The sequence below is a fragment of the Nilaparvata lugens genome, chromosome 11, assembly GCF_014356525.2.
Source record: "Nilaparvata lugens isolate BPH chromosome 11, ASM1435652v1, whole genome shotgun sequence".
Classification (NCBI taxonomy): Eukaryota; Metazoa; Arthropoda; class Insecta; order Hemiptera; family Delphacidae; genus Nilaparvata; species Nilaparvata lugens.
This window is the reverse complement of record NC_052514.1, coordinates 45291768-45309637: the sequence shown is the minus strand read 5'-3', so window position 1 is coordinate 45309637 and position 17870 is coordinate 45291768. Positions and strand designations below refer to the sequence as shown.

General features: G+C 35.4%; 1 protein-coding gene across 1 annotated transcript in view; it reads left to right on the top strand.

The window, feature by feature from the left end:
- The first annotated feature begins 2511 nt into the window (after nt 1–2511).
- LOC111049106 (leucine-rich repeat-containing protein 15) overlaps nt 2512–17870 on the top strand; it is a 41717-nt gene continuing 26358 nt past the window's right edge. Inside the window, exons 1-4 of the mRNA XM_039438540.1 lie at nt 2512–2633; nt 6803–7064; nt 16593–16743; nt 17560–17631. Of these exons, the coding sequence (XP_039294474.1) occupies nt 2631–2633; nt 6803–7064; nt 16593–16743; nt 17560–17631 (488 nt within the window). The 5' untranslated portion in view covers nt 2512–2630. The remainder of the gene's footprint in view (nt 2634–6802; nt 7065–16592; nt 16744–17559; nt 17632–17870) is intronic.

Sequence of the window (17870 nt, the reverse complement as noted above, 5' to 3'; positions counted from 1 at the left end):
TTTTTGAGAAACAGATTTCTTCAAGCAACAAAAATCAAGGCCATGATCATTAAAAGTTTTCAACTTAAAAACTTGAGAGAAACTACTGAGCTCTGAACAATACTAATGCAGGATACCTTTGGGGCATTCAAAGTTTCTGATAAAATTGTATTGATTTACTTTTGTAAGATTGTATTTCTCGATAAAGTTTTTCAAAGTAGGAAGCTCTGTGACTTTTAACAAATTCAAAGCAGAGGGTTATGTAACCCAATAAGTTTTGTATCGTATTCAATACTGTCAGTATAGAGTAGAGAAACGATTACAATTCGTTTGTCTCTTGTATAACTCATGGATTTTTATCAAAATTTTGAAAAGTAACTGTACAGGGTCAGCCTAGTTTTTCTCCATGGTCATAATAATAATAAATTATGATCATAGTGTATTGTGGAATAAATGAAATGAATAGCACTAAGGTGGGTGGGCCGTCCACTAGAACTGTTTTCGTTCAAACTAACGTGGGCCGAAAACTTCCGTACTCGTCCAAACGATCTCCCAACAAAGAAAGGAAAAGATGCTCGTCCATTGCAACAGGTTCATACGGCCGTCTCCGGCCGATCAATTTTTTGATCCGAATTGAATGAGATTTTTCGTCTCTATTCGGCCGAATAATCGAGCTGAGACAACAAAGTGTTCCTAACCTAAAATTGTTTCACAGTCTCGTTTGGTTTTGATTTTTGAAATTCTTCTGTTTTATAAAGTTGTAACTATGGACAATAAAAATTTGATAAGCTTGGTTCCGTTGTGGGATATGCGAGACAAAAGATAATTATCATCGTCGTGATGTTCAAAGAAATCTGTCGACAAAGATTGCTGAACAAATAGGATCTGAAGATAATATTATTATAATGAATAACCAATTTAGTGGATATTTGTTTATTCAGTTTTCAAAATCTCAATATTATCATTGTTTATGGAAAATGTTGGTGGCTATGATAGTAGTTGATTAAATAATATTGGCAACCAGCCAACTACTGAACTAGACTGACGTAAACGGTTCCAAAGTTTGATTCTAGATTCACGATTATCAGGCTTCAGATACAATATTGAAACAAGAAATTTCAAGTGGGAAAGATTGAGAATGAAAATCTCTACAATTAATGTTCAGTAACATTTTCACCTAAAATTGAAAATAAGCTCGAAATTCGAGAAAATGTGATTATCCAACTGTTGATTCTTTTAAATCATTCACTATGAAGAGATAGCAAACTTTGTGTGTCTCCAGCGTTATTGTCCTGTCAACAGCTGGTTCAGATCTTTGAATGGTAGACTTGAGATGTGCGGGAACACTAGCGTCAGGTGATCTTTTTTTATAACGGCAAGGAAAGTTGTGTGAGTGCGCCACACCAGATTTTTTCATGTGATTCTCGGATAGAATAAGGAAGAGAAAAGTTGGGAGAGTGAGGAAGAAAGTGAAGAAACTGTCTGGATGAAAGCGAGGAGATAGAAGAAGCTAGTGGGAGTAGAAAACGAGACAAGAAAAGAAGCAGAAGAGAGAAGAGGAGGAAATCGAGGAGAAGGAGAAGAAATAAAATTAGAGTAGCACTCAGCTTCCATAGAGATAATAGTTTAATAGGGGACTAATCGCTTCTGCAATTGTAGCTTTGATTGCTACCTATCCTTCTCCGTCATCTTCTTCTTCTTCTTTTTCTTGTTCTTCTTGTTTTCCTTATTATTATTATTCTCTCGCTCCCTCTCCTTCTTCGACTATCCAACCTTCTTCCTCCATCGCCTCTTACCCTTATTCCGGGTCATCTCACTCTCTCTCACTTCCTCAATTCCTTCTTGCAGACCTCTCCAGTTAATTGACGGAGAAGAAGAAGTAGAAGAAGAAGAAAAAGAAGAAGAAGAAGAGGAAGAAGAAAAGGAAGAAGAAGTAGAAAAAGACTGAAGAAGAAGAAGAAGAAGAAGAAGAAGAAGAACAACAACAACAACAACAAGAAGAAGAAGAACGAGAAGAACAAGAAGAAGAAGAAGAAGAAGGAAAAGAAGGAGGACAAGAAGAAGAATTGAATTGCAATGAATTGAATCGCTGCCTCTATGAAAAACCTAGGAGGGCGAAGTTAGGGCGCAGCCGGCCCTCTCTTACACTTAACCCTCCATATAATTACAACTAAAACAACATCAAGAAGAAGAAGAAGAAGAATAAAAAGAACACAGTGGAAGAGGGTGAAGAAGAAGAACACAATAGAAGAGGGTAAAGAAGAAGAAGAATACGAAGATGGAGAAGGGTAGGAGGGGGTGAAGAAGATGAAGAAGAAGAAGAAGAAGAAGAAGAAGAAGAAGAAGAAGCTGATGAAGATTAAATTAGCGGATACCGCAGTTAATCTGGACTGGTGGTTCTTAAAGTTTGTAGAGCTAGAGGAGGAGGAGGAGGAGTAGGAGTAGTAGGAGGATGTAGGTGGATGAGGAGGAGGAGGAGGAGATAACGTGTAACCCCCCTTGATAGATAATATTCTGTGATGTTTTTGTCACAAATCGACTGGTGTGACGGTCAGAGTCACAGCTGCAGCCAGTGACAGGGTGACCCCTGCTTGTGACAAGAGTGCTTCAGTGATTGTAATCACACAAGAAGCCCCTACATCCTGCAATTGATGGTCAGTCACTATTCTAGCATAGGCTTTTGTTCTAATTGATTCAATTATATTGTTTCATCTGTTTGATGAGGGTTATTGAAACATCAACCAAACTGGTTTTGAGATTAACTTCTTGTCATTGTAGAGTTTGTAGGATACAGTAGATACTACAGTTAATTGTATCTATAATATAGTTTGTATAGTGAGGTCCACGTTATAATGGCAGTGTTTGATGGTATTGCTATCCTTGTCCATCATTCACCAAAACGGTATCTCTTTCTCGCTCTGCTCTGTTGTCAGATCGTCTTTCAACAATGTAGAATTAATAATTGATTAACGAAATATCTCATCTTAAATTATGGAAATTCATTGTGAAATTATTGAAAAATATAATTATTTGTTTAATTTCAAACGAGAATGAACAGTTAATATTAAATCAATAAACCTGTATCAGCTTCCGTCTATGGAAGGCAGAAGATCGGCAACGTTTTATCCTATCTTTCTCCACTACCATAACGTGGACCTCACTATAGATATATTCTTGCTCTGATTTCTATTGCTCTAAGATATGACCACTTTAATATATAACGGAAATTGGTTGGTACATTACTTTTCTCATTTTTCTGGGAGAAATAAGAGCATTATCAACTCTGCCTTATTATGCTTCTTGAAGTGAGGAACGCTAATCTGCAAACAGATTAGTAAAATTGTCTCCCGTTCAGGAGATAATATATGAATATATTGAAAGACGCAAATAGGTCAGTTCCTTATTTTTTGCCACACTGCACAGAAAGCAGCTGTTTTCCAGTCCCTACATAGATCTGAAAGGCATTTTTAGCCCCACTTGGATGTAATGAGCTGGTTTTCGTGTGTCATATGGAGGCCGAAAGTGATTGTTTTCTGACCAGGCCGGTAAAATTTTTACGGCCCTAGGGCTGTAAAATAACCTTGAAGTCAGCTGATTCTGATTTGATGTGAACGTGTTTACAAAATAGTTTATGAAACGGAATCACTTTATGCTTCTAGAATTGAATAAAGTATTTTGCAATAAGATACTATCATTTTATTTGGATGAATGAAATACAAATGGGATATTATAAACTATTCAAATTCAATTTTCAGAGTATAATAGAATCTCACCTCAAACCTCCTAGTACTGCGTTTATCACAAAAACATGGTGAATAATTTTGGAACTACTTGGTCAATATCCATGGTGCTGAACGTTTTTAAAATAATTTATGAAACGGAATCAGTTTATGCTTCTAGAATTGAATAAAGTATTCTGCAATAATATACTATCATTTTATTTGGATGAATGAAATGCAGATAAGATAATATCATACAGCAGATAATAATATATTATATATTATAAACTATTCAAATTCGATTTTCAGGGTAGGATAGAACTTCTAACCTAAACTTCCCAAGTCAATGACAACAAGCATTGTTGACGTTGAGATTCAGATTGGCCAAATTTCAAGTGTGCTAAAACAGCTGATCAAAAACTTTTCATTATTTGTGTTATTATTCAATAATTAGAACATTTATAATAATATCATCTTATTGTCATTTGAAAGAATAAAAAAGTATAAACTCAACCTCCCACATAATTGAACATAATCTTTTAGGTTATTTAGACAAATCAGAATAAAAAATACTTGGTCAATTTTCTGTTATTCAGATTACCTAAGATTCGATAGAGCTATGACCTTCCACTTTTGCTTTCGGGAGTGCTACATGAACAATTATTCTTATATATATATATATATATATATATATATATATATATATATATATATTGTATATTTCTCTGTGTGGCGAAAAATAGCGTTCGCACCACGGGCAAAAATCCCTTTCCGGCTCTCAATCTTTTCTAGTCCTCGGCCTACGGCCTCGGACTTGAAAACGGATTTCGAGCCGGAAAAGTCTCATTTTCGACCCTAGGTGCGAAATATACTATTTCGCAGACGACTCTCGTCTGACGCCAGAACAGGTTTCTTTCTGGCCTAGGCCGGAAAGAGTACCCTTTCCAGCCGCTAACATGGAACTAAGAAAGGTGATCAAAAAGCAGCTAATCAAAAAACTTTCCATTATTTGCGTTCATTATTCAATAATTGAAAAATTTATATAATATAATCTTATTGTCATTTGAAAGAATAAAAAAGTATAAACTCAACCTTCCACATAATTGAACATAATCTTTTAGGTTATTTAGACAAATCAGAATAAAAATAAAAATACTTGGACAATTTCCTGATATTCCGATTACCTCAGATTTCCTAGAGCTATCACCTTCCACTTTTGCTTTCGGAAGTGCTTAATAAACAATTATTCTCATATATATTGTTTATTTTTCTGTGTGGCGAGAAATAGCGTTCGCACCACGGGCAAAAATGTTTTTCCGGCTCTCAATCTTTTCTAGTCCTGGGCCTACGGCCTTGGACTTGAAACCCGATTTCGAGCCGGAAAAGTTTCATTTTCTGCTCTAGGTGCGAAATATACTATTTCTCATTCAATACGATAGAAATAAGATCATTTATAACTCCGCCTTCTCATGAAGGAGCTCTAATCTGCAAACGGATTGGAAAAGTTCTTCCTCGTTCAAGAAATAAGACCACCAAAATATATTGAAAAATGCGAATTGGTCAGCACATTATTTCTCTCATTTTTTCAGGAGAGATAAAATCATTATCAACTACGCCTCCTTATGTACCTTGATATGAGAAACTCGATTCTGCAAACGGATTAGAAAAATTCACTTCTGTTCAGGAGATATAACAACTTTAATATATTGAAAATTGGTCAGTGCATCATTTTTTCGTCCAGAAGATGTCTCAAGCTGATAACTGTCTATTATTACTGTTTTGTTGGGCTGACAGAGTAAGAACGGCATATTATGAAAGACTATCAGCATCACATAGCTTCACGAAAAGGAACTACTAGGACAATCGGCTTGAGTTAACAGTAAAATTTGGAACATAATCGCCCCAAACCATAGAATATTTCTTCATGCTATTTTCCCTCTATGCTATTGGAACTGAAAAAAAAAACAATATTGAAATATTGGAAAGCATGAACTTGATTTCATGCCACCGCAAAAACCACGTTACTAGTAAATCTAAGATATTGATTTTTGGGAGACAGAATAATGATTTATATTTCGGGTTAAACGCTGCTCCATTGTGATATATCTGGCTTGACATGTCATGCAATATATCAATTGGAATTACGTACTATTTGTTTCCAGTGCAGCGTTGGAATTATTGGGAAAAACCTAAGTAGTTCAACTTGCTTGTTGTGAAAATATTGGTTAACATTGTTGTCAATTCATCTCAAACATTCTCTTTTGAAATTACTATTGTTCTTTTTTCACGATAGTTGAAAGTTTGAGGACGGAACACACTAATGTGTGGCCTTTATAGTATCTTACGTAACAAGGACGGGAAGGGGCCTTTTGGAGGCAAGAATGATGTTTCTTGTCGAGGCGTTAGCCGAGACTAGAATTTTATTCGAGCACTGCAAAAGACATTCACGTCCAAGTAACGTACACTTTTTTGTCATAATAATCCAAAGAAGAATAATTCAGAAATAGAAAACATGACCTGCTTGTGCTGACGTTACTACATGCATTCTATGAACATAACCTAGTTTACAAACTCCGAATCAGGAATTTTCAGGAATTTTGTGGATGTTGACAAAATTTCCACCTGAATCACTTTTCGACAATTAACTCTTCAAGATGGCTTTCTCCTGCACGACTACACTCTTGTAATCTGTATTAAAATTCCTGAACGATTGCTGCAGCATTTCATCTGGGATATTGTTAATTTCATTTTGAATTGTCTGTTATGATTCAATCACAGTTATTGATCAAGTTGTGATAACGCTTGATTTGTGATGACAGAAAATCGCAGGTGGACAGATCATGGGACCAGGAAACGCAGATGTTGCAGCGATCAATGAGGAATCGTCAACACAGATTTCAAGAGTGTTTCGTTCAGGAAGAAGTCATCTTGGAGAAGTAATTGTCAAAAAGTGATAGATGTTATCAATTTTTCAGATGGCAAGTCTTGAACTTTACATTAGTTCGAATAAAATCATTTTTGCTCTTCCCACTAAAGTTTTATGGCATTTTTAAAATTTCCCGTTATTCTGTGTCACTCTGTATTTGTTCTCACCTTATTTCCAGATGATGCACCACCTCCATCTCTTTCTATTCACCATCTTTCCCATGCTACTCTCTGCCTCACACGCTTCCACACCAACACCGCAGCAACCAGTGGCAGTCTACGATGGCACGTGTGAACTGAGCGCATGTGACGTGCTACACACGGTGCGGCGAGAGGCAAGCGAAATGGCACAGCAGAGAGGCAAGTGGCAAGAGGATGATGACTCCTTGGAATGGAGGATGCAACGGCTGGAGAGACGGTTGAGGTCTGTTGAACAACCAGGTGAGATGACTCCTAATATTACTTGTAGTTCTGTGGACAGTGGACCTCGCGCAGTTATAAAACACAGCCGCCTCTGTCCATATTGTCTATCAGAGTAAATCCTGTCTGTATGTCGTGTCGGCGAGATATCGGTGTGAAAACAGCTAATGGCTGTTTGGATTGATGTATCAAACATGCTAATATCAAAAGCTAATCTCCTTCAAGACATACTGGCTACAGGTGAGCCCGAGTTGAAAAGGTCAAGAGAAAATACTATGCTACTTTCAATTATTAATTGCATGCAATAATTAGTTCACACGACAGCTGATTTATTATGAATAATCCTATGGTCCGATTTTACAGTAATATTGGCGTTCAAAGGAGACTCCTCTTGCTTTTGTATTATCCTTAAGATGCAAATAGTCAAAAAACCTATACGTCGGCGCCAAATTCAAAACCGTCGACTTGAATCTTGGACCTCACTTCGTTCGCTCAGTCATCATCCCTCTCTGGATCATCATTACACACTCAGCTACGTGTAGCTGGAAACTGTGAGTAGTTTATGGTACCTAGTTTTAAGTTGTAGTCTGTAGTTTATAGTAGTTCTGTGATCAGTGGACCTCGCTCAGTTATAAGAAGACGCAGAAGAAGAAGAGGAAGAAGAAGAAGAAGAGGAAAAAGAAGAAGAAGAGAGAGAGAAGAAGAAGAGAGAGAAGAAGATGATGATGAGTGAGAAGGAGGAGAGGCAAGAAGTTAAGTGACAAGTGAAAACTCCCTCATAGAAAAGGAGAAAGAGCAAGGAGAAGAAGAAGAAGATGAAAGAGAAGAGGATGAGGAAGAAGAGAAGGAGGAGAAGAAGATGAAGAGTAAGAATGAGTAACGGCAAAAAGATGAGTGTCAAGTGAGTTCATATATGAGTTCATCTAATAATTAAATGTAGTCTACAGATGGAGCTGGATAATTCTAATCCTTCACATTTCAACTTGATCAAAATCCTTATGTTTTTTAAGAAGAAGAGAGAGAAGAAGAAGAGAGAGAAAAAGAAGAGAGAGAAGAAGAAGAGAGAGAAGAAGATGATGATGAGTGAGAAGGAGGAGAGGCAAGAAGTTAAGTGACAAGTGAAAACTCCCTCAGAAATGAGTAGAAAGAACAAGGAGAAGAAGAAGATGAAAGATTAGAGGAAGAAGAAGAGAAGAAGAAGAAGAAGAAGAAGAGAAAGGAGAAGAAGTATCAGTATCATACATATTAGTAGTATCCCTTTAGCTACTCCTGACTGTGCCACAAAATACGAAAACGCTAACTGGGATAGCGTTAGCCCAGTCCCAACTAACTTGGAGTATTAGGGATGATCTAACCCTAAATAGGGCCTCCATTACACACAGGGTGGGCCAACACAGGGTGAGTCAAATAGGGTGGGACAATAATTGCACAGCTAACTCCCTGACACTTCCAATACAAAACTCAAATAACAAACTGAATTTCCAAATCGAACTGTCGGAATAAATTGAATGAGAGGCTTTGGTGCTACTTACACGGGATGCTGATGGTTTGAAGTGAATTGGGAATTACCAAATCCGAAAACTTTCTCAGGTCCAGTCCAATACTATCTGTATATAGCTACCTATATTTATATACTATTGGATTAAAGCTTATCTATATATATATATCATGACTGAGACTAAATACACGTGAGTTCTCCAAGTAAATAATACATCTAGTGAGGTCTACGTTTTAATGGCAGTGGAGGAAGAAAGGAGAGAAACTTTGCCGATCCTCTGTCTTGTCAATGCCTTCTACAGACGGTAGCTGATACAGGTTTATTGATATAATATCCTCGTTTAAAATAATCAATTATAATTTATCAAGCAAGAAATTATATTCTTCAATAATATTCCATCATGAATTTTCATAATCAAGATGAAATATTTTGTTAATTAACTATTAATTCTACATTGTTAATAGACGATCTGGCAACAGAACAAAGTAAGCGAGAAAGAGGTTAGCTATCCGGCTATTGAGGTAAGCTATCCGGTTTGTTGAGTGATAGACATGGATAGCAATACCATAGAAAAACAATAGCATAAGTAGATATCCCATGGTATAGGGCGTTTATGTCACAACTTTTACTGTTATCTCAAGCCTATAGTCCACGTAGTTCTTTCACGTGAAGCTTTATGACGCTGGTAGTCTCTCATATTGTTCCGTTCATACACTCTTACCTGGTCAAAACAGTAAAAATCGACAATAATCAACAGTAATCGGCTTGAGATAACAGTAAAAGTTGCGACATAAACGCCCTATGCCATGGGATATCTACTTACGCTATTGTTTCTCTATGGCAATACCATTGCCAATCAAACACTGCCATTATAACGTGGACCTCACTATAGCAGAATTTATAAGGACGTCTAAAAATCGATGAATGTGTAACTGGCTTGAGTTTGTATGATTTCTTCACCTTTTGAACGAGATCTTTCCATTCCCGTAGGAGAGGACTACACTTGTTTTACCTTGGACAAACAATCTTAAATAATGATCTAGACAGATAATTGAGCACTATCTTAACACTATGGTTATGATTTGGAGGTTTTCCCATAGCCACCAGTCACTATTGATTCTAATCCTCTAGTCACTCTAGTTGTCTAATTGATTTTGAGGTGGGCTCTCCGAGACAATCAACCGTATTGGCTGTGAATTTTCTTTAATATTTTGTCTTTTGCTTTTTTTAATATTATAAGATTAGTGAACTTTTCGTCCATGGTGAACTCTATTATAACAATAGTATATTTCGCACCTGGGGCCGAAAATGAGACTTTTCCGGCTCGAAATCGGTTTTCAAGTCCGAGGCCGAGGACTAGAAAAGATTGAGAGCCGGAAAACATTTTTGCCCGTGGTGCGAGCGCTATTTTTCGCCATACAGAAGAATAAACAATAATATATATATATATATATAATATATATATAATATATATATATATATATTATATATATATATATATATATATATATATATATATATATATACATATATATATATATATATATATATATATATATGTGTATATATATATATAATATATATAATAATAATTGTTTATTAAGCACTTCCGAAAGGAAAAGTGGAAGGTGATAGTTCTAGCAAATCTGAGGTAATCTGAATATCAGGAAATTGTCCAAGTATTTTCATTTTTATTCTGATTTGTCTAAATAACCTAAAAGATTATGTTTAATTATATGGGAGGTTGAGTTTATACTTTTTTATTCTTTCAAATGACAATATTGACAAGATGATATTATTATAAATGTTTCAATTATTGAATAATAAACTGAAATGATGAAAAGTTTTTTGATCAGCTGTTTTAGCACACTTGAAATTTAGCGGCCTGTTCTGACGTCAAACGAGAGTCGTCTGCAAACAATGTCTTCCTGATCTACGTAGGGACTGGAAAACAGCTGCTTTCTGTGCAGTGTGGCGGAAATCTTGTTTCATCTTCTTTCCCACACCCTCTCGATACCTAGGCTATCTCAGTTGAGAGTTATTCAACAGAGATGGATAGGCCTACAACCGATTGACCCATTTGCAGCCAATTCTGACAAGTTTCAAAACAGTTCTCGAGAGCTAAGACTGATTGATGACAATAGTTTCAGTTGTTACACCAACTATTGCAGTGATCCGTCCGCCACGAAACGAGTTGTGTTTCGATTACCCCAATTCAAAGTTTGGGGTCGTTGACCTCTCAGGGTGAGTACTTACCAGATTGGGATGCAAACTGTGGTTGTTGTAGCATTGGAGTTTTGATGGGCTATAGTGAGGTTCACGTTATAATGGCAGTGTACGATTGACAATACTGTTGCTGTCCTTTTCTATCATACAACAAAACAGATAGCGCTATCTCTCTCTCGCTTTGCAATGTTGTCCGTTTGCCAGAATATTTTATTTTTACTTTCGACTGTGACTGTACAAAAGTAAACAAACAATTCCCAGCCGCCATTTTTTTCTTCATTTTATCAAAATATTTGAGTACACAAGTCGTATAATTGATTTAAAGTGTATTTTTGGAACAATGAAATAATTTTCAGACATTTCCGTATGAGAAAGACAAATTAAAAAACCTGAAATAACATTTTAAAAGTTCATAGCTGAGTAGCCATTCTAAACTTCATCCATGCTTCAGTTAGCCTACACGTATAGGTTAGACCTACTCGTGTCGGTATAAATAATATCAAAGAGTTATTTCAGAATTATTTCCATTGAAATTATCACTTATTGTAAATAGGATGTCTATTTTTCTATTATTTCAAAAATAAATTGGAATAGAATACCTACCAAATAACTTAATTTCTGTTGTTTTGAAATTCTGATTGTTGTATTACAGCTTTTTAAATTAGCCGCCATTTCAGGCTTGTATAAAAATAAAAATTTGATCTCGGTTATAAAAGGAAATTTTCGAATCAAATTATGAAAAAATATATTTTATTGATCAATTTGACATTAAATTGATTATTTTATCAAGGAAATGATAATTATTATTAGATGGGATGAATTGAGTAACAGCTGTGTACAGTCAGTGGCAAAATAAGATAAGATAAGATAAGATCTTTATTCATCACATTTGTTTGCATAAATACAATATTTATCAAGTCATGACATGTCAATAATAAGAATACAATAAAACAATTACAAACATTACAATCATAACACATAGAAACACGTCAAAAACTATAAAAAGTTTCATAATAGGATGAAAGTTACTTGAGTCAAGAAACAGTTAGGCATAAAAAACGAGAGATCTATGGTTGAAATAGTTCTTCAACCTGGTATGGGCAGCTATTGACAAGATAATACTTCAATCTATTTAAAAAACATCCATTAGTAGTGTCATCGTTCAAGTAAGATGAAAGCAAATTGAACATTTTCATACCCCTATACCAAGGGCATCTTCCTACCAGGTCTAATCTAATTCTCGGTAGCTGGAAATCATTTACATTACTTCTTGTTGAATACGTATGCGTGTGTCTGGGTACCTCAATATTAATTCTATTTTTCCTGATATAAGTCACCAGCTCCTATATATAAATAAAATAAAATAAATAAAAAAAAATGTTGAATAATTAATAAAATGGAGAGACTTGGCAACGTTTTCCTCCTATCTTTCTTCACTGCCATTATAACGTGGACCTCACTATAGTATTTAAATTCAAAATCGTTGCAGCGCATGCGCGAACAAGATCACTGCAAGTAAAATGTGTCCAATAGAATTGGAGATTGTTCATTTGGTGAGGCTGTCAAAGAGATGCTTGATATGGAGATCAACGTTTGACAAGCGACCCGTGAACTCGGAAATGTGCAGCCGAAATTGCCTTTTCAGCACTTTTTCAGCACTGCATTCCTGGTCAGTCGGCGCCGAAAATCGAGAACCCTCTTTGGCGAGTCTTCAATCAAGTTATCGGGAATGTTTTTCGTTCAGGAGTCAGTTCCAAAATGCTTGAGAGTTTTCTTTAATGCATAATATTCATGACGAAAATGTGGATATTCATCATAGAATGTGTTATTCATAATACGTTTTCTCAGTTTCTTCGAGAACAGATTTCTGAGAAACCCTCTAGTGAGGTCCACGTTATAATGGTAGTATTTTATTAACATTGGTATTGCTAACCTTGTCTATCTTTCAACAAAGCAGGTGGTACTATCCTCTTTTAGCTCCGCAACTTTGCCAAGTATGTTTTTAAAAATTTAGAAATATAATTGAGGCAGAGAATCGGCAATGCTGTTCTCCTATCTTTATCCACTGCCATAATAACGTGGACCTCACTATAGGAGAAAGTAGGATGTTCTTTTCTCAAAAACGTGGAACACCATGGGCCATATAAATAAAGTTGAGCATTTGCTTATACTTCTAAAATATGAAGCATTGGCTTCATTTTCTATGAATAAACGTGAGCAAAACCTTTTGCTCATGCTCATCAAACAAATAGTTTGAGCACTTGCTCAAAAGTAAAAGCTTTTGCTCAAAATTGTATGAATAAACTAGAGCATTTGCTCAACTTTTGAAGCAAATGCTTCAAAAAGGTGAGTCTAGTCTAGAGCAGCTTATCACCTTTTGCTCATAGTAAAATGGCTCAACTGATTCGTATGAGGAAGAGGGAACTATACCAGATACGATCACAACCGATAGTTGAGAAATATGAAACTCTTTTCAGATTCAACCATGATATATATCACCATTATCCCTACAAAAGAATAAATACAAAAGATAAGCTAACTGTCATAAAGATAGCCATCACAAAATAGGAAATAGGCATTTAAGAAGATGAGAATGTAGACGATTATAGGAAGGCTATTGATATTATAAGAATATGCTGAAGATAATTAAAGAGATGAAATTTTTTCACGCTATCATTTCAAAATTCTCAACTCAACTAACCTAAAACTCTATTCATGAATAGAAAACAGAGCAGACGACGCAAACACAAGCGGTGCACCCTACTTGCATATTTAGCGCTTCCGTGAGCTATAAAAACAAAGTAAAGCTATAGAAGCGAATCAGCTGATGAAAAGTCTTTGAAAAACGTAAGCATTTGCTCCAGAGTTCAGGAACATAAGGTAAGAGTATAAGGTAAAGCTTATTCATATGACAATGAGCAAATGCTTTTGCTTCTACCTTTTACTCATGAGCAAAACCTTATGCTCTATGCTCTTGCTCATGAGCAATTGCTCTGGTTTTATTCATATGGGCCAATATCTCATCTTGAGTAGAATATTCAGGACTCTCTAATCAGATAGCAATGTGATGCTAAACACTGTGCATATACACCGTCATCGATTAACATGCAATCTGTAATTGAAGCTGTGACATAACATCCTAACATCGCAGTAGTCTGTAGCCAAGCAATGTCTCTACAGCAGGAGTCTAATCCTGTAATTTCAATCATAGTACAGAGAGAGAGAGAGAGAGAGAGAGCGAAATTGCGGTTGGTTGACAAGCGAATCAAGGGTCACTTGTGGTAAGAGAGAGTGAGAGAGGGTGATAGATAGAGAGAGAGAGCGTGAGAGAATCAGGAGTTGAAAAGGCAAGAGTAATATTCAAAGAATGAGAGAGAGATTGAGAGAATGAGAGTGAGAGAGTACAATTCGAGATAGAATTGGTGAGGGAAGAGGGATATTCAGAGAGAAGTGAGAGAGAGAGAATTGAATTGAATCGCTGCCTTTATTAGAAACCTAGGAGGGCGAAGTTAGGGCGCAGCCGGCCCTCTCTTACACTTAACCCTCCATACAATTCTAAGTTACAACTAAAACAACATCATAAACAATGAACTAAAGTAAAAGAAAACAATAACTTAGAACAATAACTTAGAGAGAGTGAGAGCGAAGAGAGAGAGAGAGACTGAGGAATTGGTAAAGTTGGAGGAATATTCAGAGATTGATTGATTGATTGATTGATTGTTTTATTTTTCTCCTGGCAGGGTTAAAACCATTTGGTTCCCTCTACCACCCAACCAGGCCAACACAATTACAGTACATAGCATCAATATAAGTAGTCCACTTCTAAAACAACAACATAAAAATAAAAAGGAAAATTGTCATGATAAAAGCAATTTAAAATATTTTTTCAAGTATTCTGAGCAAGAGTTCATAATTTCATGAAAGTATTCATATAGTCTTCACTTTGTACGTAAAAATAGTTTTGAAGTTTAAGAGAGTGAGAGAATAAGAGAGGAAGAGAGATTAATTGATTGATTGATTGAGTACTTTATTAATGTAGATTACAATATATACTGGCTTATACACTTATATACAATAGCTTACAATACAGCAAAATTATAGATGAATTTACATAATATAGACTAAGAAAATAATTATTGAACTGTATATGATATGAAAAAGCAATTTGTAATATAATAACTATAGATAATAATCATATTGTTATGCATCTACATAAATTGGCGGAGCTTTGGACATATCAATGTCCATTCTTTGGGAAGAATATTAAAAATATCCTCCCCACTAACTCTCTACCAAAGAGAGAGAGAGAGAGAGAGAGTTACTGGAGAGAGACATACCGGATTGAGACAAGACCTCATGTGGTGAGGGAAAAGGGAGTTACCTGAGTTTAGCATACCTCAGTTTGAAGCGATCAGGTTACAGTTGATACATGAGTTTGAGAGATACAAGTTACCTACATGATACATGGTACATGAAAGGGGTGGTTCTTGTCTATCTTTCTTCACTGCCATTATAACTTGGACCTCACTATAGCAGTGTTCTAGTTTGCGCAGGCGCTTCCACGAATGAGAATAATTAATTATTGAATCATTGAAACCTTAGAACTATTTCGAATATTATGCTCATATTATTGGTCAAGTATTCTTTAAGAACAATGGTGTCATAGTGTGTCGATTTTGATAGAATCGGTGTGATAACTATTTTGTTTTTTGTAATCAATAGCCCATATGAATGAAACCAGAGCAAATACTCATGAGCAAGAGCATGGAGCATAAGGTTTTGCTCATGAGCAAAAGGTATAAGCAAAAGCATTTGCTCATTTTTATATGAATAAGCTTCACCTTATACTCTCACCTTATGCTCCTGAACTCTGGAGCAAATGCTCACGTATTTTAGAGATTTTCATCAGCTGATTCGCTTTTGTAGCCTTACTTTGTTTTTATAGCTCACGGAAGCGCTGAATATGCAAGTAGGGTGCACCGCTTGTGTTTGCGTCGTCTGCTCTGTTTTCTATTCATGAATAGAGTTTTAGGTTAGTTGAGTTTAGAATTATGAAATAATAGCGTGAAATGTCATCTTTATAATAATCTTCAGCATATTATTATAATATCAATAGCCTTCTTATAATCGTCTACACTCTCATCTCCTTAAATGCCTATTTCCTATTTTGTGATGGCTATCTTTATAACAGGTAGCTTATCTTTTGTAATAATTTTTTTGTAGGGATAATGTTGATATATATCATGGTTGTATCTAGAAAGAGTTTCATATTTCTCAACTATTGGTTGTGATCGTATCTGGTATAGTTTCCTCTTCCTCATACGGATTGGTTGAGCTATTTTACTATGAGCAAAAGGTGATGAGCTGCTATAGACTAGACTCACCTTTTTGAAGCATTTGCTTCAAAAGTTGAGCAGATGCTCTAGTTTATTCATACAATTTTGAGCAAATGCTTTTACTTTTGAGCAAATGCTCAAACTATTTTTTTGATGAGCATGAGCAAAAGGTTTTGCTCACGTTTATTCATAGAAAATGAAGCAAATGCTCCATATTTTATATAATAATTATATTTTATATTTTATATTATAAGCAAATGCTCAACTTTATTCATATTGCCCATTTCGCTTTTTTGTGTGCAGTTTGGACCCGTACAAACAAGGTGAATAGGAGATGATGGCTTATTTCCACTTGGAAGCATTTCTTCCGATAAATTTTCTGTTGGGAAGCATTCCATCAATGTCAACATTTGATTGTTTAGTGGCTTTAGACCATAATGTTCCAATTCTTATCGAGATCTTGTTATTTTTGATGAATTTGGTTTGCAGTTTGGACCCGCACAGACGAGGTAGATCGTTGGTATCGCTGTTGCGAGGGGCCTTGCCGCTGTAGACCCGAGACCTTGGCTCTCAGCTGTTGGAGGCTGGAATTGGTCGAACTGCCCTCACAGCAAGTTGTGCCTAACGATATTCGTTCAATGTGAGGCGACATTTTCTCCTTGTATGACATAAAAATTATCTATCCATTTATTTCAAGATCAAAAAAATACTAAAGTGGGGTCCACTTTAGACAGTGGAGAAAGATAAGGTAACAACGTTGCCGATCCTTCATCATGTCAATACCTTATATAGATGGTAGCTGATACAGGTTTATTGATGTAATATTAACTGTTCATTCTTGTTCAAAATAATCAATCATATTTTATCAAGCAATAAATTATATTTATCAATAGTTTCATAATTGAAATGGAATATGTTGTTGATTATTTAATCTACATTGTTAAAAGAAGATCTGGCAACAGAGCAAAGCGGGAAAGAGATAGCGCTATCTGCTTTGTTGAATAGTAGACAAGGATAGCAATACCATTGCTAATCAAACACTGCCATTATAACGTGGACCTCACTATACAAGCATTAGATCGAGTGAGAGACTTCAGCTACCTGAGATCAGCTGTTGGTATGAATACTGTTGCTCTCCACCCCAGTTTTAATTTACCAGAGATTGATAATGGTGTAACAACTAAAACCGGTATCTCTATAACAATCTGTTGTTCAAGAATATTTGTAACAACCAAAACCGGTATCTCTATAACAATCTGTGGTTTAAGAATATCTGTAACAACCAAAACCGGTATCTCTATAACAATCTGTGGTTTAAGAATATCTAGTCTATTCTTCCTTTATGTTAAGACGTGTCTCTTCAATCAGAAGTTTCAATATTTGTATAAGTTTAAACGTTTTGTACAGTAATAAGTTTTTATGTGTTTAACTTATTTTCAAAACTATGTTTTTTTAGAGATTTAGGTATCAATCAGATTCGATCACTCAACAAGGACGCGTTTGAAGGATTGGAGAAACTGAACGAACTGTAAGTTGATTTTCTATTGAAACCTGAATAATTTATCTTTCATTTGTTGTTAAGGGATATATAGAAAGAAAATAGATTATTATGTTGTGTTATGTTTGTGATTAACTTATCAATCTGTTTTTTTCTAATAACTGTGATGAATTCAGAATTTAACCATGAGACTTCATGAGACCAATAGTTTTTCCATTTACATAATTATTTGTTTTATTATCTTTCACACTTGTTTTCTTGGTTCTTAT